This window comes from Trachypithecus francoisi, unplaced genomic scaffold (genome assembly GCF_009764315.1).
Source record: "Trachypithecus francoisi isolate TF-2019V2 unplaced genomic scaffold, Tfra_2.0 Lachesis_group10, whole genome shotgun sequence".
NCBI lineage: Eukaryota > Metazoa > Chordata > Mammalia > Primates > Cercopithecidae > Trachypithecus > Trachypithecus francoisi.
This window is the reverse complement of record NW_022681455.1, coordinates 107,694,670-107,715,894: the sequence shown is the minus strand read 5'-3', so window position 1 is coordinate 107,715,894 and position 21,225 is coordinate 107,694,670. Positions and strand designations below refer to the sequence as shown.

The 21,225-nt window shown below is 57.5% G+C and overlaps 3 protein-coding genes across 11 annotated transcripts; 2 read left to right on the top strand and 1 right to left on the bottom strand.

Moving 5' to 3' along the window:
* The first annotated feature begins 765 nt into the window (after positions 1-765).
* EXOC3L1 (exocyst complex component 3 like 1) lies at positions 766-6,565 on the top strand. Of its 3 annotated transcripts, XM_033218736.1 has the most exons (14): positions 828-988; positions 1,276-1,328; positions 1,760-1,920; positions 2,001-2,220; positions 3,095-3,707; positions 3,786-3,903; positions 4,040-4,165; positions 4,267-4,367; positions 4,577-4,687; positions 5,432-5,561; positions 5,678-5,800; positions 5,881-6,036; positions 6,128-6,252; positions 6,334-6,565. In XM_033218736.1, exons 2-14 carry the CDS (start codon positions 1,283-1,285, stop codon positions 6,548-6,550), a joined length of 2,247 nt encoding a protein of 748 aa, XP_033074627.1. In that variant the 5' UTR covers positions 828-988; positions 1,276-1,282; the 3' UTR covers positions 6,551-6,565. The 3 variants fall into 3 exon arrangements, with proteins under 3 accessions (XP_033074625.1, XP_033074626.1, XP_033074627.1); XM_033218735.1 differs by lacking the exon at positions 1,760-1,920 and having other exon boundaries at positions 768-988; positions 1,192-1,328; XM_033218734.1 differs by lacking the exon at positions 1,760-1,920 and having other exon boundaries at positions 766-988; positions 1,192-1,328; positions 6,128-6,565.
* A 23-nt stretch (positions 6,566-6,588) lies between these two features.
* Positions 6,589-15,570, top strand: KIAA0895L (KIAA0895 like). 3 transcript variants are annotated; one of them, XM_033218741.1, is made up of 8 exons: positions 6,589-7,682; positions 10,576-11,201; positions 11,284-11,427; positions 11,680-11,812; positions 11,936-11,981; positions 12,738-13,043; positions 13,142-13,239; positions 14,254-15,570. In XM_033218741.1, exons 2-8 carry the CDS (start codon positions 10,632-10,634, stop codon positions 14,262-14,264), a joined length of 1,308 nt encoding a protein of 435 aa, XP_033074632.1. In that variant the 5' UTR covers positions 6,589-7,682; positions 10,576-10,631; the 3' UTR covers positions 14,265-15,570. The 3 variants fall into 3 exon arrangements, with proteins under 3 accessions (XP_033074632.1, XP_033074631.1, XP_033074630.1); XM_033218740.1 differs by lacking the exon at positions 11,936-11,981 and adding an exon at positions 9,243-9,424; XM_033218739.1 differs by lacking the exon at positions 11,936-11,981.
* NOL3 (nucleolar protein 3) lies at positions 15,435-20,761 on the bottom strand. Of its 5 annotated transcripts, none has more exons than XM_033218750.1 (4): positions 20,633-20,761; positions 16,702-17,006; positions 16,228-16,545; positions 15,435-16,125 (listed from the first exon to the last, which is right to left on the bottom strand). In XM_033218750.1, exons 2-4 carry the CDS (start codon positions 16,994-16,996, stop codon positions 16,118-16,120), a joined length of 621 nt encoding a protein of 206 aa, XP_033074641.1. In that variant the 5' UTR covers positions 16,997-17,006; positions 20,633-20,761; the 3' UTR covers positions 15,435-16,117. The 5 variants fall into 5 exon arrangements, with proteins under 5 accessions (XP_033074641.1, XP_033074639.1, XP_033074642.1 ...); XM_033218748.1 differs by having other exon boundaries at positions 16,702-17,004; positions 20,628-20,760; XM_033218751.1 differs by having other exon boundaries at positions 16,702-17,004; positions 20,614-20,712.
* Between the last annotated feature and the right edge of the window lie 464 nt (positions 20,762-21,225).

Below are 21,225 nucleotides of genomic sequence, written 5' to 3'. Positions count from 1 at the left end.
AGCACTTCTGAAGAGTTTATGTTCACGTGATGGTACCATGCTTTTGCACCCCAATATTGACTGAGAGACTCAGTGGTGTGATCTCAGCAGCCCACACTCCTGGCAGCTGGAGAATGAGCACTTCTGTCCTGAAGGGTGGATTTGGGTGGTGGACTGAACATCCACTAAATTATTACCACCTTATAGTCCCTTCCCTGGCTCCCTATAACTCAAGATAAACACAGCTGCCCAGTTGCGGTGACTCATGCCTGTAATCCCAACACTTTGGGAGGCTGGGGCAGGCAGATCACTTGAGCCCAGAAGGCCGCCGTGAGCTATGATGGTGCCACTGTACTCCAGCCTTGGTGAGAGATCGAGACCCTGTCTAAAACAAAAAAGATAAACACAGCTTTCATGACCCTCTCCTGCCATCCCCCACCACACCCCTCTTCACAACAGCCTGCCACCTCTCACTCCTCTGCAGAGGTACACATCCTCCTCGGAGGCTGACCAACACAGTTTTCATCCTGTGCTGTTGATGTCGTCTGCATCCATATCTGCACACCCTGCCTACCACCCCAGCTTGAGGCCAAGTCTAGCAAATCCCTGTCTCCTCTCCTGAGCACTAAGAGGTTCTGGGTGGGCTGGTCAAGACTGGTTGAATACAAGTACACCCCACCCCTCCACCCCTCAGGGAAGTGTCGCCCAGCCCTCCCCACCCTCTGTGCACTCTTTCCTGTTGGGAATAAAATGCCAGCGACTCAGCTTCCTTCCTTTCTGTAGATGGCCTTGGGGAGGGAGGAGCCTTGGTGGGAAGAAGGGGCTTCTGGGCTGGGGAGTGGGAGAGAGATTTCTTTGGGGAGAGGAATTCAGCTGCACACTGGAGTCAGCTGGAGTTGCCCAGGCCCTGTGAGCAAGTGGCAGGCGTGCCCAGCTACATCGGGGGAGAGGGCTGTTCTCAAGGCCAAGGTCATTTGCGGAGGGAGAACTGGACGCCTGATCAAATCTGGTAAGTTTTGTATCAAACTGTCCTGTGCAGTTCAGAGCAGAACCAGGGTCCAGTGGAGGCCTGTGCCCACCCTGACTCGCTTGACATCTGCAGGGGGCACGACTGGAACCCAGCAGGCAAAGCCTCCCAGGTGCCCTCCACATCACACCCCCTCCCTCTCACTTCCTGAGAGGGCCAGGAAGAACCTCCTTCCTCCTCCTCAGAAGGGCTTAGACAGAGGCAGCAGCTCAGAGGGGCATCTACTCTGCCTGCTTGCCCCGGACCCACCTCAGCTCTGGCTCCTCCAGGCCGGCAATGGACTCAGCAGCCAAGGATGAGATGCAGCCGGAGTTGTCCCCTGGTATGAACCTTCTGGGTGGACTGGGGGAGGAATGATGGCAACAAAGATGGGACTAGCTGGGTGCAGTGGCTCACGCCTGTAATCCCAACACTTTGGGAGGTCAAGATGGGCGGATGACCTGAGGTCAGGAGCTCGAAACCAACCTGGCCAATATAGTGAAACCCCGTCTCTACTGAAAATACAAAAACTAGCTGGGCGTGATGGCGCATGCCTGTAATCCCAGCTCCTCGGGAGGCTGAGGCAGGAGAATCGCTTGAACCTGGGAGGCGGAGGTTGCAGGGAACCGAGATTGCACCACTGCACTCCAGCCTGGGCAACAGAGCGAGACTCTGTCTCAATAAACAAACAAAGAAATAAATAAGAAAGCTGGGACTGGGGGCATTGGGCCCTCCTTCCCTGACTACACAGCTGCCCAGGCTCTTCCTGCCCAGGGCCTGAGTGGCCGGAGCAGGAGCGGGCAGAGCAGCTGGCCCGGGGTGCAGCGCTTAAGTGGGCCTCGGGCATCTTCTACCGGCCGGAGCAGCTGGCCAGGCTAGGCCAGTACCGCAGCCGCGAGGTGCAGCGTACCTGCTCCCTGGAAGCACGCCTCAAGGTGGGCATGGGGCGGGGGGTGCGGGTGCTGGGACTGTGCTGCAGGGCTGGCCTGGTCTCACTGGCTCCATCTCTCCACAGTCAGTGGTGCAGTCATACCTGGAAGGCGTGCAGACTGGTGTGTGGCAGCTGGCCCGGGCCATTGAGGCGGTGCAGGGAACCCGGGAGGCCCTGAGCCAGGCCCGTGAGTTGCTCCAGGGCATGTCCCAGGCCTTACAGACTCTGGAGCCTCTACGGGAGCGGGTTGCCCAATACAAGCAACTGCAGGCCCTGTCTCACTTGCTGCCTCGGCTGCGGGCAGGTGAGCGTGCAGGGAACCTGGGCCTCAGCCTCCAATAGTCAGTCCACAAACACCCATCCCTAATGAAGGGGCTGGGGCACTAGATGGGGAACTGCATAGAGAGGCACACCAGGGACCTCCCAGAGAGTAGCCCGGGCTTCCCATGGCCTATGAGGCAGGGTGCAAATCAGCTCATCCTGGGATTCCCACATGTGGGATGCTTGAGTTAGGACGGATACCCAGTCACATGACTCTGGCTACCTGGTTATCAGTATATTGAAACTTTTCCCTACAGAGTGGCTGAGTGAGTACTGGCAGGACCCCCCGATCTCCCCTGCCTTCCCTCCAGGATCCTTAGCTTCCTCATATTCCATGAGCTCATGGGTTGACCTCTGGCCCATCAGGACATTGCCAAGATCCTCTTAGATTGGCCAGTACTCTACTGGTTATTTTTTAAATGTATTTATGGTTTTTTGTTCATTTTTTGTTTTGTTTTGTGAGACAGTCTCACTCTGTCGCCCAGGCTGGAGTGCAGTGGTGCGATCTCAGTTCACTGCAACCTCCATATCCCAGGTTCAAGCGATCCTCCTGCCTCAGCCTCCCAAGTAGCTGGGATTACAGGCCACTATGCCTGTCTAATTTTTGTATTTTTAGTAGAGATGGGATTTCACCATGTTGGCCAGGCTGGTCTCAAACTCCTGACCTCAAGTGATCCACCCACCTTGGCCTCCCGAAGTGCTGAGATTACAGGCATGAGCCACTGTGCCCAGCTTACTCTACTGGTTATTAAATATTTATACATCACCCCAGCCCTGGGCCTCAGTATCCCCTGCTGTACACACTGAGGCGGTGGGAAGGCTGAGACCCAGGGCCATCTCCTTTCCACTCTCATTAGTGCCAGCTGCAGTGGCCCACACACAGACCCTGATTGATGCCCAACAGTTCTTGGAGGCATATGTGAGCCTTCGGGAGCTGGAGCAGCTGCGAGAGGATACGTGGGCACCCCTGGGGGGCCTGGAGTTGCCAGTCTTCCAGGGGCTGGACCTTCTGTTCGAGGCACTGGGCCAGGCTGTGGAAGCAGCTGCAGGGGCCGCGGGGAAGCTGGCACGGGAGGACCCAGCCCTGCTGGTGGCTGCTGTGCGTGTGGCGGAGGTGGAGACTGGACGAACAACCCCCCTGGGCCAGGTCCCCCGGGACTGGCGGCAGCGCTGTCTGAGGGCACTACAGGAGGGCCTGGAGCAGACCCACTTTGGGTCACCTCTGCTGCCTGCGCCAGGGGCCCTACCAGGGTGGCTGGAGGCTCTGCGACTGGCCCTGCCAGTTGAGTTGGCCACAGCTGAGGCACTAGTAGCGCCTTGCTGCCCGCCGCAGTACAATGTGGTCCAGCTATGGGCCCACACACTGCATAGCGGTCTGCGCCGCAGCCTGCAGCACCTCCTTGCAGGGCCGGAGCTGGAAGCTGCGGATGCCTTCGCCTTGCTGCACTGGGCACTGCATGTGTACCTGGGGTCAGTGCCTTTGGGGCGGCGGGACGTTGGGGATCAGAGGCTGGGGGCTTGGTGTGACACCAGGCCGTCCATCTCCAGGCAGGAAATGATGGGGAGCCTGGAGTTGGGGCCTGAGGCTGATGTGTCGCAGCTGGAGCCCCTCCTGACCTTGGAGAACATTGAGCAGCTGGAGGCAACATTTGTGGCCAACGTCCGGGTGAGTAGTTGACGCAAAGGTCCAGAGCAGTCCTATGCATCTGCTGTGGGCCTTTATCTGCAGAGTGGAATGTCTACCCATCTCCGGCGGGGTCAGATCCCTGCTACATTCCTTTGCCCCTGGCCCCTCCCTCCAGGCAAGTGTGTCCCAGTGGCTGCAGAATGCGCTGGATGGGGAGGTAGCTGAGTGGGGCCGGGAGCAGGGGCCCAACACGGACCCGTCTGGCTCCTATTACTCACCAATGCCAGCCATCGTGCTGCAGGTAGGTGGGAAGTGGCCAGACAGGCAGGCACCCTCCATGGGGCAATGGGGAGGAGAGAAAGGAGGGAGGCTTTGCTGATGGCTGCTCATTTCTGCCTGCAGATCCTGGAAGAGAACATTCGTGTGGCCAGCCTGGTCAGTGAGTCACTACAACAGCGAGTGCATGGCATGGCACTGTCAGAACTGGGCATATTCCTGAGGAGGTCTGTCAAGGCACTGACCCATTCCTGATCCCTATCCCTGCTCCCCAGGCAGCTGAAAGGGACTCTGAGTTAATAAGACATATCACAGGGAAAGGGCTCTTTCAAACAAGGACTTGGGTATTTTGGAGGTGGGATAGGAGTACCAGGGACTGGGGCTGTGGGGGTGCCAGCATAGCAGCAAGTCCAGGAGCCACCTCTGCCCACTGCAGCTTCAGTGATGCTCTGATCCGATTCTCCCAAGACCACCTCAGGGGGAAAGCAATGGCCCCTCATTACGTGCCCTACCTACTGGCCGCCCTCAACCACCAGTCAGCACTCAGGTACCAGAAGGCCCCCGGGGAACCCCACCTTCACTAACCCCCTATTGAGTACCTATTATGTATGGGCCCAGCCCACACTAGGACACTAGGGACTTTGGACTCACATCGCCCTGGGGTTCCAATTCTAGTTCTGCTAATTACTAGTTATGTGACCTTGGATGGGTTACCTAATCTCTCTGAATCTCACTTTTCTCATTAGTATTATGTGGGTACTAATGGAATGTTCCGAGAATCACATGAGATAACATGTCAAGTGCCTACCATAGTGCCTGACACATGATGTCAATTGTTCATTCGTCCAGCAAATATTTCAAGGCCTTACTCTGTGCCAGTAATATCTGGGGTTACAGCTGTGTGTACACACACACACACACACTCCCTTACTCTTGGGTGGTATGTTCTTTTTGGTGGGGGCAAGGAAAACAAGTTAGTGATGATTTTTACTCCCTCCTCACTGGGATAGTTCCCTCCCTTTACGAATGAGGAAACAGAAACAGAAAGAATGTTTTGCTCAAGGTCGCACCACGAATTAGAGGCAGGTCCCGCTGGGCTGTGTCCTTTGTAGCTCGCTGAGCGCCGCCTCCCAGCCCTGGTCCATGCCTGAGACCAGAAGTGCAGGGAGCCGCTGTTCTCGCTCCCGCCCATCAAACACTTGCCCCACAAGGTGGCGCCGGAGGGGCTGGACCACCGAGGGCCATGCGGGCCTTGGCCTTGGTCCTGAAGCCGTAGTTTTGCTCGGTCCAGCTCCTCAGTGTCTGTCCTGCAGCTGGACGGGGCGCCTTCAGGGGCCTTGGCTCCGGTGGAAGCTGCGCTGGACAAGTTACAGAGGAGGATCTGCCGCCTGGTGTTGGAGGCGCTGCAGGCGGAGCTCCAGGTGAGGCCTCCTTCAGGTCAGGATGGGAGAAGGAGGTGGAGAGGTGGCGGTACAGCGTACAATGTCGGGGGGGGGGGGGTCTCCGCGGCAATGCCAGGTGTGGATCATTTCCCCAGCCCCTGTTCGCGGACCTGCCCTCGCGCCAGTGGCTGTCGAGCCCTGAGCTGCTGGAAAGTGTGTGCGAACGGACGGGGCGCTTCTGCCGGGACTTCGGGCGCGTGCGGAACCCCACGGTTCAGGTGCGTTGGGGGAAAAGGCTGGGGAAGGGGCGGCGCGGGTGAGAGAGGCGACCTGCACCCACCTGATTGCCTCCCCGCAGCTGCTACTGGCTGAGGCCGAGCGCGCCGTGGTGCTCCAGTACCTACGCGCGCTGATGCAAGGCCGCCTGGTGTGCCGCGGAGCCGACGAGAGGACCCAGGCAGCCGAGCGCCTGCGGCACGATGCTGCCCAGCTTCAGCAGCTTTTCCTCGGTTTGGTGAGACCTTCTTGGCGGGCAGACGGGCGAGAGTCTCAGTGGTTGGGTGGGAGACGAGGGCTGGCGCGAGACCCTACCCCGACGTGCTCAGGGCCTGGAGGAGAACGCGCAGTGCGCGCCGGTGCTGCTCGCCCTGAGGGAGCTGCTAAACCTCCGCGACCCCGCGCTGCTGGGCCTGGAGGTGGCTGGCCTGCAGCAACAGTTTCCCGACGTGAGGTGCGGACGGGGGTCCAGGAGGGAGGAGAAGCCGGAGGGCAGGGAGAACGGGGCTGACTCGCCTCCTTGGTGCCCCGGCAGCGAGGACCACGTCTCCGCCCTCTTGGGCCTGCGCGGTGACTTGTCCCGGGAGCAGCAACTGGTCGCTCTCAGCTCGCTTCAGGCTGCGCTGCCGCCCTCGCCCTGCGCTAGCCGCCGCGCCCTCTTCAGCCTCGTGCCCGCGCCCGCGCCCGCGCCCGCGCCGGCCTCCTGCCTGCCCTCGGGGTCCTGCGCCCGAGCCCTGCTGCTCTCAGAATAAATCACGGCTCCCGGACGCCTGAGTGTGTGTGTGTTGGGGAAGGTGGGATGGAATAAAAATGCCCACGAGGGTTCAGGGAATCCTTGCACAGTGACACGCTTAAAGTATCCTGGCTCCCGACCTGGTACACGGGCTGCGCCCCGCCTATGCAGGCATTTGCCCTCTGTGCGGACTGCGTTCCCGAGGCCGCGGGCTACGCCACCACGTCTCCGCGCCCAGGCCGTGAGCAAGAGTCTCGGCCGCCCTGGCCACCTGGGAGCCCCTGAAGCCCAGTAACTCGCTGGGGCCTTGGGAAGGGGGCGGGCCCAGGACCACGAACACCGCCCCCTCAGCCCTGCCTGGCTCCGCTCCCAGTGGCTTCGGGGGCGCGCCGCCGCGGAGACTGACAAGAAGCTCCCCGCTTTCGTAAGAGCGTGCGCGCGCCCGAGGACTTACGTCATCGGCGTCGGCTCCCGCCGGCTGGGCGGCCGGTGGCTGGTGTAGCAGAGCGGGAGCGGCGGGCCGCAAGAAGAAGGGCGAACAGGTGGGGGCACCGCACGCAGACGGACTCCCCCAAAGGCCGGGAGGAGGCCCGCGACGCGACCTTTCCCAATCTTCCGGAGAACCCTCCACTCCATTGTCTCCTGGCCCCACCCTCCATTGGACACGCCCTTCGCCTTGTCCCCCACCGCTTATTGGCTGCAGGTCACGCCCCTCCTCAATTTCTGGTTCCCCATTGGCTCTTCACCTTGTCCTCTCCCGGGGCTTCTTATCCGCACAGGCCACACCCTCTTATTTGTCACCAGACCCCGCCTTTGGCAGTCGGGGGCTCCTCCCCCATCCATCCTTCATTCATTATGCACCTAGTGCTGGGTGCTTGGTACAGGGGGTTGAATCAGACCCCGTTCCTGCCTTCGGGGAGTTCAGGGGATGGTGAGAACACGGACCTAGGCTCCGACAGTGACAGCTCTGAGTAAAGAAGTCGCCGAAGCAGTGGGACACTAGACGCGGGGAAGGCTTCCTGGAGGAAGTGAGGCCTAAACTGAGCCTTGAAGAATGGTTGAGTTTGCTCCAGGAATATATTGCAAAGGCATTCTTGGCGGAAGGACCTGAGACGTGAAAGAAACAGGCGTATTCTGGTAATTTCGAGGAGGTATGTCGAATGAAAGAAGGGGAGATGGAGGGGACTGGGCCAGGCAGAAGCCTGTAAAGGGGTGAAGAGTCCAAAAAAGTGTACAGTTAGTTAAAGGAAGTGAAACCTGGGACCTGAAGTCTTTTCAAGCAGCTGGTCATTAGGCAGGGTAGAGGGGAGTGGAGAGGGGGAAGATGAGGTCTAGATAGGGAAGCAAAGTGCAGGGAAGGAATAATTCTAGTTCTGAAAGAAGGGCTCTTGGATTCATTTATTTATTGAGCAACTGCTGCGGGCCAGGCACTGTTCTGGGTTCTGGGGACATAGCTGTGAATGTTGGAAAGGATAAAACAGATAACTATCAATATACCTATCATTCAAATATAAAGTGTACTGAAGTGATGGTGATGACTGCTAGAGAGAACAATAATGTGGGGAAGGGAAGATAGTGGAGAGGGGAGAGGAGGTTTACTACTTTATAGAGGGTGTGTTAGAGAGGCTTTTCTAATAACATGGTATTGATGCAGAGATTTGAGGAAAGTGAGAAAGTGACCCATGCTATTATATAGGGGGAGGAACATCCCAGACAGAGGACATATTCTGTTTGATATGCCTGTTAAACATTCAAGTGACAACAGCGCACTGAAGCTGGACATGATGGCATGTGCCTTTGGTTCCAGCTACTTGGAAAGCTGAGGTGGGAAGATCGCTTGAGGCCAGGAATTCAAGACCAACCTGGGCAAATAGACACTATGTCAAATTGCACCAAAATTGGCAACACTGGTCTAAAGTTTTTATGGAAGAAGTCTGAGCTACTGTATTTAAAACCACGAGAGTGGATGAGAACACCTAGGGAGTGAACATAAATGGAGAAGTTTCCATAGACAAGTCCTGGAGCGTTACAGTGTTAAGAGGTCAGGGAGACAGGGATGATCAGCAAAGTAGGAGGAGAACTAAGTTTGAGTGTCTTTGGAAAACCAAGTGGACAGCATGTTTCCAGGATGCAGTGATTTTTTTTTTTTTTTTTTTTTGAGACGGAGTTTCCCTGTGGTTGCCCAGGCTGGAGTGCAGTGGTGCAATCTTGGCTCACTGCAACCTCCGCCTCCCAGGTTCAAGCGATTCTCTTACCTCAGCCTCCCGAGTAGCTAGGATTACAGACATGTGCCACCATGCCCAGCTAATTTTGTATTTTTAGTAGAGACGGGGTTTCTCCATGTTGGTCATGCTGGTCTCAAACTCCCAACCTCAGGTGACCCGCCCACCTCAGCCTCCCAAAGTGCTGGGATTACAGGTGTGAGCCACCCTGCCTGGCCTCCAGGATGCAGTGATTAACTGTATCTGGTGCTGATCAATATGAAGGTCATTGCTGGTCATTGGTGACCTTGATTAGATCAATTTGGATGGAGTGCCAGGAGCAAAAGGCTAATTGGAGTGTATTTAAGAGAGAACAGGAAAGAAGGAACTGCAGACTGGGTATAGATGACTCCAGGTATGTGCTGCAATAGCAGCAGATAGAGGAAGATGCAGTGGGGCTGTAGCTGGAGGAGTGTGGGTTCTAGTGAGGGTTTTGTTTTGTTTTTTAAGATGGAGAAATAACAGCATGTGTTTATGCTGATGGAAAGACTCCAGTAGAGAGGAAGAGATTGATGATGTAGGAAGTGATGGAAGTGAGTCGCTGAGCAGGCAAGGAAGGTCAGCAGCTGGAGCTTCTCCAGGCAGTCTCTGGGGAGAGACAGGATTGGATTGAGTCCTGGAACAGAGTCGGGGTGAGCGCCCTGACACTGGCTTTGGATGACCACTGGAAAGATTCCTCAGATAGGGGACAAGCCAGGGATTGGCTTGGATTTGCTGAAGCTTCCTTCTGTTCCCCAAAAGCAGATTCTAACTTGGATTTCAACAGATAGCTCAGAGGAGAGAAGGCATTCTGGGGGGTACTGGTGTAAGCATGGGGCCCTCAGACATTGAAACTGACTGAGGCCTAATGGGCAGGATGATGTGGGTAAAGCCAGGTGGCGGGCAGGGGTGGCACTGAGAAGATGCCATAGGCAGAAGGCAGCCCCTGAGGCTTTCTCACCTACCTAATCTGCCCAGGCAGCTGAAGCCGCACTGTGTCACCTCTCAGATTAAGTGAGTGCTGAGTACAGAGGTTAGAATCACAATAAGAGGCTCAGTCCTTGCCTTCAGGAGCTCAGGCTGAAAGGATTTCAGTAACCACTATCTAGGTGGGTGTGTAAAACTCTTGCTTTCGGTGGGGCGCGGTGGCTCAAGCCTGTAATCCCAGCACTTTGGGAGGCCAAGACGGGCGGATCACGAGGTCAGGAGATCGAGACCATCCTGGCTAACACGGTGAAACCCCGTCTCTACTAAAAAATACAAAAAACTAGCCGGGCGAGGTGGCAGGCGCCTGTAGTCCCAGCTACTCCGGAGGCTGAGGCAGGAGAATGGCGTAAACCTGGGAGGCGGAGCTTGCAGTGAGCTGAGATCCGGCCACTGCACTCCAGCCCGGGTGACAGAGCGAGACTCTGTCTCAAAAAAAAAAAAAAAACCTCTTGCTTTCAGCTGGGTGCGGTGGCTCATGCGTTTAATTCCAGCACTTTGGGAGGCTGAGGCGGGAGGACTACTTGAGGCCAGGAGTTGGAGGCTGCAATGAGCTACGATCATTGCACTACACTCCACCTTGGGTGACAGAGCGAGACCCCGTCTCAAAGAGCAAAAACAAAAACAAAAGTGCTTTCCCCTGGCCTAGCATACTCAGGTGAGTCTGCTGTAGGCAATGGAAGCTGCAGCCAATCAGACCCCTGGTAGCAGTGCCTGGGCCCACCAAGGGCCCAGCAGAGGCAATGCGGAGTACAGGGCCTGCTGGTCGTTTGGTCACACCCACTCATGCTGGTCTCCACATGCCCTTCTGTGTCCCCAGAGGTCGACAGTATTGGGAGTTGGAGTGACCCGGCTGGATGTGACCCCCAAGACAGAATGGTGCTGGACTCCGGGGCTCAGGCATATGATCAGGCACCCCCCAGCCCGCCTACCAGTCCCCCATCCCTGCGCCATAGGCTGAAGCCCTCAGACCAAGATGGGCCACCACTGTACCCCTGGTCTCAGTCCCTGGCCTTGCCCCTGGCTCTGGCAGTCCCCCCAGCACTGCAGCCCCAGCCTGAGCAGCAGCCCTTCTCACAGATGCACCTGGGCCACCGTGGCCACATGCGTCGCAGTGAGAGCACCTACTCTGTAAATAGTACTGGCCGGCGGGGACGTGGCACCCTGGGACGGCCTCCACCTGGACGGGGACAGAACCCAGGCGGTGGCACCCTGCGGCCTGCAGCCTCCCTGCCTCACATTGCTAAGACTCAAAGGGATGCAGGCCATAGTGCCAGCAAGAACCCCTGCATGTTGGTGGCCCTGCGGCCAACCAATATGGACCGTGAGCGGGACAAGTTCTTCCAGTCCCATTACACCTACAATCCACAGTTCGAGTACCAGGAGCCCATGCCCACAGCTGTGCTGGAGAAGTACTGCGAGGCCTCTGGACAGTTCATCCATCAGGTCAGTCCAGCCTCCCCACCATACCCTGGCCCTGACCACCCAAGGGGCTTGTCCTGACCAGCCACTGTGGCCCCGTGTACAGGCAGTTGGCATCATAGAGGCTGTTCTGGAGAAGTTTGGAACCTATGAACACTTTGAGGCTGCCACCGGGGGGCAGCTGCTCACCAAGTGCCAGATATGGTCCATTGTGCGCAAATACATGCAGAAGGAGGGCTGCGTCGGGGAGGTGAGCTTGCCTGCAGAGCCCTTCCTTTACATGCCCCAAATCAGGGTGTCTTGTGGGTGATCCCAGGTCCAGCTCCACACATGACCCACCCCTGCCCCTGCCCCAGTGAGGTGGGAGCTGGTTCTGAGTAGAGGTGATGAAGGGCGGGTGCCCTGGCCAATTGTCTGGCCCTGCTGCCCTGTGGCATCATTGGGTCCACCTGCACCCTGGCCCCAGGCTGGTGGCCATGGCTCAGAGCACTGCCACCTGCAGGTTGTGGTGCAGCTGAGTGAGGACCTGCTGTCCCAGGCAGTGATGATGGTGGAGAACAGCCGGCCCACATTGGCGATCAACCTGACCGGAGCCCGCCAGTACTGGTTGGAGGGCATGCTGCGGCATGAGATAGGTCAGGGTGTGGGTATCCGGGTGGATGGGTAGGCATGAAAGGGGCCTGGGAGCTGGGAGGAGTGGGAAGGAGGGGCCCCAATAACTCCCCCTTTTGTTTCTACCCCTTCCCTTCTGAGGTCAGGGCTTTCTCTTCCTGAGCAGCCACCTCCGCCCTCTGGCTCACAGAGGTAGGCCAGAACATGCCTGCCCATACTCTGGGCTCGCCCTTATCTCTTGGTCCTTTCGGGTATATTTTTCTCTCTCCACTTCCTCTCTGACTTCTCTCGACAGTGGGGGTAAGGCTGGTGAGGCCCTGACAGGTCAGAAGGAGAAGCCTCAGGGTCCCACCAGGCCAGCCGCCACGCGGGCCCTCCAGGGTGGATGGAAGGCCAGATCCTGGGAATGGACTTGGCTTGAGGACACACGGCGCCTGGTTTAGGAGGGGACTGGCCAGGCTGGGCAGGAGGGTGCAGGGCACTCACCGCTATTCTTATCTGTCTGTCCCTCTTCCTCGAGAATCCTGTTGCTCTGGGCAAGAGGTGTTTTTTACCGGGTGCATCAGCGTGACTGTTCAAGATGATGTGGGCACCCAGGATGTTGGGCAGGGTGGTATATGTGTTCTTGTGTCCAGGAGGGCTGGGGGCAATGTCAGTTCGGGAGAGTTCGTGCACGTGTGTGGGTGCGTGGGTGTAGGGTGGGGGGCGGATGGGTGGGAGAGGATTCATGTATGTGAGCCTCTGTGGATCCTTGGGTGCGAGTCCACCGGAAGAGGAGCTTCACGCTGCCTGGGGCTGGGAGAGCTTCTGTGCGAGCCTGAGTTTGGGAGCATGAGGATGGAAGTGTCGCGGCCAGAGCCCCGCCAGGTGGAGCGGGGCCAGGACTGGGCTCACAGGCGGGTCCCTGAACGCCCCACCCAGCGCCGCCTCCCCTCGCCTTCCCCGCAGGCACCCATTACCTGCGGGGCGTGAACAACGCGCGCCAGCCGTGGCACAATGCGGAGGGCCGGCTGCGGTACGGGCTGCGGCCGGCGAACCCCACGGAGGAGGGCCTGGCCAGCCTACACAGCGTGCTGTTCCGCAAGCAGCCGTTCTTGTGGCGCGCTGCGCTGCTCTACTACACCATCCACCGCGCCGCGCGCATGTCCTTCCGTCAGCTCTTCCAGGACCTGGCGCGCTACGTGCAGGACGCCGACGTGCGCTGGGAGTACTGCGTGCGCGCCAAGCGCGGCCAGACCGACACCTCGCTGCCAGGTGGGCGCCAGCGCGGGGGAGGTGCTTAGAGCAGGGTGGGGGCTGGGAGGGGGCGGGGCTTCGGTCGAGAGGATCTCACCGCCTTCCTGCGCTCCCAGGTTGTTTCAGCAAGGACCAGGTGTACCTGGACGGCATCGTGCGCATTCTGCGACATCGCCAAACCATCGATTTCCCGCTGCTGACCTCACTGGGCAAGGTGAGGGGCTGTGGACCTTCAGAGGTTCTGGCCAGCTCCCTGCCTGGCTGTAGAATTCCCTGAGCCTCGGATTGGTGCTAGACCGAGGGCTGGGTGCCAGGCCTCTGGTGGTGGTGGGAGTGTGGGTGGAAGTGAGAACAGGAGATGAAATGACTGGCAGCAAGACCAGGTGCTTAACGAGGCTGCAGGTGTATGTAAATACTGCATCTCAAAGGAGGTGAGCATTCCAGGCCAAGGGAGCCATCAGGGGAAGGCCAGGGGAAGGAGGAATGGCCAGGGAGCAACTCCCTGGCACTGGCATTTGTGCCAGGCCGAGGAAAGCAGACTTCATCTGAAGCAACGGGGAGTGGGAGGAGCTTTAAGCAGAGGAGTGACACTGATATTTGCTTCAGAAGGCTCCTTCTGGACGTCATATGGGAGGTGGATTGGAGAGAGAACTAGGGAAGGGAGTGCAGGGGCACAGAGGAGGCCTTTCCTGTCACTCCTGCAGAAGGGATGGTGGTCTGGCCTAACCAGGCAGTGGCCATTGGGTTGGAGATGAAGGGACGAGCTGGAGAGCTCTTCAGAGAGGGGAATCCTTTTAACTCAGTGGCTACCATGATGGGAGGGTGAGAGTCCAAGCCCCCTCCCTGGAATCTGACCTGGGTGACTATGAAGAGGGTGGAGCTGGCATAAGCCGGCACTCAGGAGTTGACTGTTGGACATGGGGCCACCCTGAGGGCTATCCAGGGGAAGACATTAAAGAAGCAGTTGGATGTCCATGTTCGGAGGTGAGGGGAGAGGCTGGGCTAGAGAGAGAAGTGGGGTTGTAGGGCATCTATGACAAAAAGAAACTATTGAGAGAAAGAGCAAAGACCAAGGATTGAGTCTACAGGTATAAAACGTTGTAGCTAATTGTGGATCAGGAGGGGAGTCCTGGAGCAAAGGGCAGTGAGCCATAAGCAGTGGGCTGGAACCCGCTACCTAAAAGCCAGGGGCCACTGCTTATGCCTGATGCCCAGCTTCCTCCTGCAGGTATCCTATGAGGATGTGGACCACCTGCGGCCCCATGGGGTGCTGGATAATACCCGGGTGCCCCACTTCATGCAGGACTTGGCACGCTACCGGCAGCAGCTGGAGCACATCATGGCCACCAACCGGCTGGATGAGGCAGAGCTGGGTCGCCTGCTACCCGACTGATGTCCGTTGAGGGCTGCAGAGGCCCTGGACAGAAGCTCCAGATAGGCCCCCAGAACATGAAGCTGTTTGCTCCATGCTTCCACGGCCTGGGTGTTTCTTGGGGGTGTTGGGAGGGCAGGAGCATTCCTTGAGGAGGAGTGGCAACATCAAAGGGTTTGTGTCCCTTGCTAGCCTCCCTGGGGCCTGGGGACCTGCAACAGCATGTCTGGCAAACTGAGTCCCCCTCCTGCCTCCAGCTCTCTGTTGAGCAGAGGGAAGGCATGGGGACAGGAAGGGAGCTGAGCATTGATGGGGATGGGGGTGGTTTGGGAATAGAAACTTGTTCTTGCATGAGATGGCTTTGGTTGTCCCAGTACTCCAGTCTCCCTTCCCTCACCTGGCCCCTTGGTGCTCTTTCAGCAGTCGTGCTGTCTACCTCTCACTGGGTCCTGGTAGGGGTTGGGATCTCTTCTCCTGGGGTGATTGATGGCCTGAGCCTGGGGTCCTGGTAGTAGAGACCCAGCTGGTCTGGGGTCTGCTTTCTGACATTTTGCCTCTGTCACTGGTCATGTATTTATTCCATATTTATATGGTCTACTTCCTGTGACTGGGAGCAGCAGCTCCTGAAGGTTTTGTGGGCAGGGGAACAGGACATTCCTTCCTAGAAGGCACCAATTTTCCCAGCCCCACTCCCATTACACACACACACACACACATACAGTGATTCAGGCCTTGAGAGTCAAGCCCAAGAGCTCCCTTGGCCCTGTCCCCACTCCCTCCACTGGCCTCTGCTGTTCCTGTCTTTGCTCACACCCTTACATCTGGTCTCTGGTAGAGGTTGGCATAGCCTAGGAGCAGCTGCAATTGCGCCTGAGGGACAGGCCCTAGAGTTTGGTGGCCTGAGTCCTGAACCCCTCTTGGACCAGGTGAGGTGCAGAGGTGGTTGCTGCTTCCAGTTTCCCTTCAGACTTAGCTGTATGAGCCCCACTCCTATCCTTTGGCCTTAGTTTTCCCATCTGTAAAACTCAGAAACACAGTTGGAAAGTCCTTGTTCATTTAGTCAGTGAATATATTATAATATGTATAGAGCTCCTTTTGTGTAAGTTACTGGTCAGAGTCCTCACTGAGCTCCCAGTCGAGAGGGAAACCAGACAATTAAAACAGTAATGACAATGATGTGTGTGGCCTCTGTCTACCCAAGGTCCCTTTCTGCTCCCCTCTTCTAATCTCACTTCCCAAGGCTGTGAGCTCTAAGCCCTCCCTACGTGGAGAGAAGTCACCCTCCCCTTGCTCCATGTTCAGCTCAGGGACTTGCATGGGGTTAAGCTGGTACCTACACAGGCTGCCAAGTGGCTCATGAGGGGAAATGGGTTGTGTATGCGGGCATGAGGGTCAGGTCCTTGTCCCAGTAGGGGGATTGGTCTGGGATCTCCAGGGTGCAGCCTGGACTCCTAAGGGCAGATTAGGGCTGAGGACTGGATGATGCTTGTGGTGGGCTTGGGGCTGCCCAGGTCCCTGGGACTCAGAGGTACCCACCCTCCGTTCCTGGGCAAACAGCCAGAATTGTGGAGAGAGCCCAGGTCCCAGTGGACCCTCTGGAGTTTATTCACTTCCAGCAGTACTGGGCTGGACTGAGCCTTGGTGGCATCCGATTTGGCTCCAGCAGCATCCCAGGTCCTATCCAGCATGGGCGGGGCACAGCCAGTCAGAGTTCTGGCCTTCAGGAATCTAGAGATGACGGGAACAGTGGTCAAAGAGTTGGGGTCCCGCATCCACTTCCCAGGCCATGCCCTCCCGCCAAGCCGGCTCAGGGTTTGGGCGGCCTCACACCTTCCGACTCGTCCCCTTCCTCGAAGTCGGGCTCAGGTTCTGGGTCCGGTTCTGGCTCCAGTTCCGGCTCTGGTTCTGCTTCAGGCTCGGGTTCCAGCTCTGGCTCTGGCTCCAGTTCAGCGTCTTCAGAGGCCTCTGCTTCCAGCTCTGGCTCTGGTTCCTCTGGGGTCCCGGATTGCACCGCCTCGCAGCCCTCGAGGCCCCCGGCCTCGTCGGAGTCTGAAGCTCTGGGCAACCCGGGGCATGTGGTCCCCGAGCCGGGTGCCTCCGGCGTCCAGTGGCCTGGGCATGGAGGGTCATAGCTGCGGTCCCGGTAGCCTGGGGCGGAAGTGGGAGTGACTGAGGCTCAATTTACCCCTGCGAGGTTTCACATTCTCCTACTTCTAGGGGAGACGACAACCCCGCCCTCCCCGGGCCTTTGGTCCGCCCCAGCCCCGTCCCCGCTCTGCCCTAGGTCCCGCCCGGAGCGCTCACCCGGACCCACGTGCTGCCAGTCCCAGGCGGGGTCAGGCGCGCCCGCGGTACGCTGGGCACAGCGCAGCAGCTCCTGGCAGGCGGCCTCGCCCTTGCCCTGTACCAGCAGCAGTAGGCGGCGCACCCTGCGCTCGGCATCAGGCAGCGCATCCAATGCCTCGTACTCTGGCCCGGTGAGCACGCCTCGCGCCAACAGCGCGTCCAACAGCAGCCCCGAGTCTGCCTGCAATGTCTCGACCAGGCGTTTCCTCTCGCGATCTATAGTCTCCGACGGCCGCTCCTGCGCATTGCCCATTGTCGGGGCTGCATGGGGGAAAGGGGAGAGAAGTAATGGGGGGCTGCCCTCCCCCCGCCCTCGCCGCCTGTGACCTCTCCCTCATTGCCCCCAGTGAACACCCGGGCTGGGGTCTAAGTTCACCTTGATCCCAGCCGCCAGTCGTCTCTGCAAGCACAGAACCTGGAGGCCAACACAGGGAACTCAGTGTCCTCCTGCCTCTCCAGACACTTCTGTCCTGTCTCCTCCTCAGGCTCCTCCTTCTGTCCCCAAACGTCAGCTGTGAATCTCCTCTCCTCCCCTGCCTTTCCCAGGACTCTGTCTACTCTCTGAGTGCCCTCCCCAACCAGGACCTCCTGAGCTCCAGCCCTGGCAAATCAGAGGCGGGTTCAGACCCCGTTTATCCAAACTAAGGTCTTTTTCTCAAATCTGCTTCACCACCTAACCAGGCAGAAAAACCTAGGATTGATGCTGATACTCCACACCCAGCTTGCAGACAAGTCCTTTCCAGTCTGACTGCCAAATATTTCTCTCACTATCCTCACTATTACTAAGTCCAGCCTTCTGTCTCCTGCTTTGGCCCTGCAGAACCCAGGACTAGAGCTCCCTGCTTCCATACTCTACCCTCCAGTCCCCTCTGCACCCAGAGCACAAAGTGCTGAGAGCCTCCCTGCCTTTCTCCCCTTACCTTGACCCTGAGATCCAACTTTCCAGGACAAGCCCTGCCTCTACACCCTCCCACCAACACCGCCACCATAATGCAACCCCAATGTGGTCTCATGGCCCATCCTGGTCCCCTGATTCCTAAGCAGAGATACCAGAATCTTCTTCAGGCCTAGCTCTGAGATCTCTTGACATCACCTGAAACCCACCTGTCTCCCTGCTGAAGCCCTAACTCCCAATGTGACTGTCTCCCTGCTGACCCACCTGGCTCCCTGCTGAAGCCCTAACTCCCAATGTGACTGTCTCCCTGCTGACCCACCTGGCTCCCCGTTGACCTCAGAATGACCTACAGACATTTGTTATTTGATCTTAAAGTACCCAGGGCCTAGCTGACACAAGCTACCAACAAATACTTGCCGAACTTGGACTGATTTTCCTCCATGGATCCCCCTATTTTGAGAGACTTTTTTTTTTTTTTTGAGATGGAGTTTTGCTGTTGCCCAGGTTGGAGTGCAGTACGCAATCTCGGCTCACTGCAACCTCTGCCTCCTGGGCTCAAGTGATTCTCGTGCCTCAGCCTCCAGAGTAGCTGGGATTACATGCGCATACCACCATGCCTGGCTAATTTTTGAATTTTTAGTAAAGACAGGGTTTCACCTTATTGGCCAGGCTGGTCTTGAACTCCTGCCTTCAAAAGATCCACCCGCCTTGGCCTCTCAAAGCGCTGGGATTACAGGTGTGAACCACCAAGCCCAACCTTTTTTTTTTTTTTTTTTTTAATTTTTGTTTTAAGAGGTGGGGTCTTGCTATATATTTTTTGTATTTATTCTTTTATTTTTTTTTAGTAGAGACGGAGTTTCACTATGTTGGCCAGGCTGGTCTCAAACTCCTGACTTCGTGATCCGCCTGCCTCGGGCTCCCAAAGTGCTGGGATTACAGGCGTGAGCCACCCACCAGGCCTGGTCTTGCTATATTGACCAGGCTGGTCTCGAACTGCTGGCCTCAAGTGATACTCCCATCTCAGCCTCCCAAAGTGCTGGGATTACTCTTGAGAGACTATCTCTACCAACAGCAGCTATTAGGGAGAATTAATCTGCTTTATCCTTTTTTTTTTTTTTTGAGACAGAGTCTCACTCTGTTGCCCAGGCTGGAGTGCAGTGGCACATTCTCTCCTCACTGCAACCTCCGCCTCTTGGGTTCAAGAGATTCTTCTACCTCAACCTCCCAAGTAGCTGAGACTACAGGTGCCTGCCACCACGCCCAGCTAATTTTTTGTGTTTTTAGTAGAGACGGTGTTGGTGTTTCACAATGTTGGCTAGGCTGGTCTCGAACACCTGACCTTGTGATCCGCCCACCTTGGCCTGCCAAAGTGTTGGGATTACAGACATGAGCCGCCACACCCGGTTGTTTTGTCCATTTATTGCCAACCAAGGATTATGGCCCATTCCTGTGAGTGACTTTACCCAGCCAGCAAGACCCCTGGCATTAGGAGGCAAAGACATCAGGTCTTGGGCCATGCCCTCAGCCCACCCCCACCCCCAGAAAACCTCCCCTCCTCCCCGCCTTGGCTTTGTTCACAAGGCATCTTCCCATCTCTTCTTCCTTTTGCTGTCCCTCCTCTGCCTCCTTCCCTGGCTCTAGGAGGCTGGACCTTCTCTGGGAGAGAGGATTTGGTCCTAGCTGCCATCCTGCCTCCCAGGTCTCTCTCAGTACCCTCTGGTGTCATGCTATACCTCCCCTGTCACACCCTGGCTCCCTCCCATTGAAGCCCTTCCCCTGGGCCACCAAGCTGAGACCAGGACTACCCCCTGCCCCTCTATCTCCCTTTATGTCCCATCTGTGATGAGCACTGCTTCACTTCTCAGTGAGTCTCCATTAGCTCCTGCCTTGCCACACCACCATTGTCACCTCATGTCCTGTAACAGTTCCTCTGAGCCCCTCTCACTCCCATTCCACTAGGCCCCATAGCACAGTGATTTTGACAACTCTCTGGGCTAGGATTCCTGTTCCCATTTTACAGATGAGGAAAGAGACAGGCTCAGAGATTCAGAGGTAAAACTAGAATCTTACTTGCTCCAGCCTGAACTATGAGGAACTTAACTATATTTTCCTGTCTAGCAGAATTCCATCCTAAATACCTATCTACCTCCCCCCGCCAGCCCCACTGCCCATCAGAGAGAACCAAAAGTATCTGGTCTGGCTACTCTAGCCTCCTCCCACCACTCTGGGCAGCCAGGCCCTTCCCAGCTTCCCTCCACCAGTCAGGGCTGGGAGAACTCACTATGCCCCTGGCACCTCGGAGCCTTTGCTGATGCTGATCGCTAAGATTGGAATCCTTTCCCCCTCCCTCCTCTCCATGAACCTATCCATCCTCCGAGACTCAAATGTTTCCTTGTCTACACCAATGTCTAAGTGTCCCAAGGGCAGGTGGTTCCTTCTTCTGTGTACCCAGTGAACAACATATGCCCTCACCACCACATTAACTGACATCACTGCACTGTGTACATGCAGATTATCTGCTTTCTTCAACTGAGGCTTCTTAAGAGTGTCCCTCCAATTGGTGGGCATAGGAAGGGAGAGGGGGACAGCACCTACTTGGGACAGACACAGGGAGGGTGCAGATTGGATTGCCCCCTCCTTCTCTCCAGCCTACCTTGTTTTCATGTTAGCCTCCTCCTCCTATGACCCCAAGGCCTGCCCTTTATCCTGTCTAGGGGTAGAGACTCCAGCTGGTCTGGGCCCTCCCTTTGAGGCTCTCAGAGCTCTCAATACCGAAGTTATTTAGCCGCCAGTCCTTCGAGGGTGACAGGTCTGATGCTTCCCAGAGAGCCACGTGGCGGGGTGTGGAGCTGGGTCCTAGCCCCCAACCCCACCTAGCTGCGCGGGCTCTTTGGCGGGGAAGCCAGGGTCTTGGGACACTGAAGAGCCTTTGCGCATGTAGGACCGCACGGATTCTCCGCCCCGCCCCCCCTTACCTCCCAGAGCTTACCCAGTCCCAGAGCTTGAGAGTCCTGCGGCAGGGCGGGGCCCACAGATCTCACCCCGAGCGCCGCAGCGGGTGGCGGGGCGCTGATTCTGCCCAATCTCGGTTTCCCGTCCCTCCCACAGCCGGGAGTGGGGCTCCAGGTCTGGCCCGTTTTGGGCGGCCCCACTCACGGGTCGAGCCTCGGCGGGGCAGAAGATGACGGTGCAGAAAGGCCCGGGCAGGGTGGGGGTGGGTGCAGCAGCTGCGGGGGGGCGGGGCGGCCAGGGCTGCTGGGAATAGGGAGGGTGAGGGTTCTTCCCTGGGCACTGGGAGCCACGCCGCGGAGGCCGCGCGCTGGCTGGGAACGTGCACGTAGTCAGCTTTCCCTCCCCACCCGGGGCACACCAGGAGATGAGGCCGGGAGGGGGCAGTTCTGCCCAAGGCCCCACACGTCCAGTGCCCACTCAGGGCCTGCCAATTTCCAGGTGCTTTCCATCTATCTTGTCATCGACCCCTCTTCTCTGCCTGTCACAGAGGAAGTTCAGAGAAGGGTACCAACTCACCCAGGATCACAGAACGCATGCATTGCAGAGCTGAGTGCGACTCAGAAGCCCCCGCTTCC

What these genes read in the sequence shown, in the direction of transcription:
- NOL3 (XM_033218750.1), bottom strand. Translation starts at nt 16,996, where the DNA reads ATGGGCAATGCGCAGGAGCGGCCGTCGGAGACTATAGATCGCGAGAGG. An exon ending in CTGGCAGCACGTGGGTCCGG is followed by an intron (nt 16,546 to 16,701) that starts GTGAGCGCTCCG and finishes CTTCCGCCCCAG; the next exon opens with GCTACCGGGACCGCAGCTAT.
- EXOC3L1 (XM_033218736.1), top strand. Translation starts at nt 1,283, where the DNA reads ATGGACTCAGCAGCCAAGGATGAGATGCAGCCGGAGTTGTCCCCTG. An exon ending in TGCCAGCCATCGTGCTGCAG is followed by an intron (nt 4,166 to 4,266) that starts GTAGGTGGGAAG and finishes TTCTGCCTGCAG; the next exon opens with ATCCTGGAAGAGAACATTCG. An exon ending in CAACAGTTTCCCGACGTGAG is followed by an intron (nt 6,253 to 6,333) that starts GTGCGGACGGGG and finishes GTGCCCCGGCAG; the next exon opens with CGAGGACCACGTCTCCGCCC.
- KIAA0895L (XM_033218739.1), top strand. Translation starts at nt 10,632, where the DNA reads ATGGTGCTGGACTCCGGGGCTCAGGCATATGATCAGGCACCCCCCAGC. An exon ending in AGGAGGGCTGCGTCGGGGAG is followed by an intron (nt 11,428 to 11,679) that starts GTGAGCTTGCCT and finishes TGCCACCTGCAG; the next exon opens with GTTGTGGTGCAGCTGAGTGA. An exon ending in GACCGACACCTCGCTGCCAG is followed by an intron (nt 13,044 to 13,141) that starts GTGGGCGCCAGC and finishes CTGCGCTCCCAG; the next exon opens with GTTGTTTCAGCAAGGACCAG.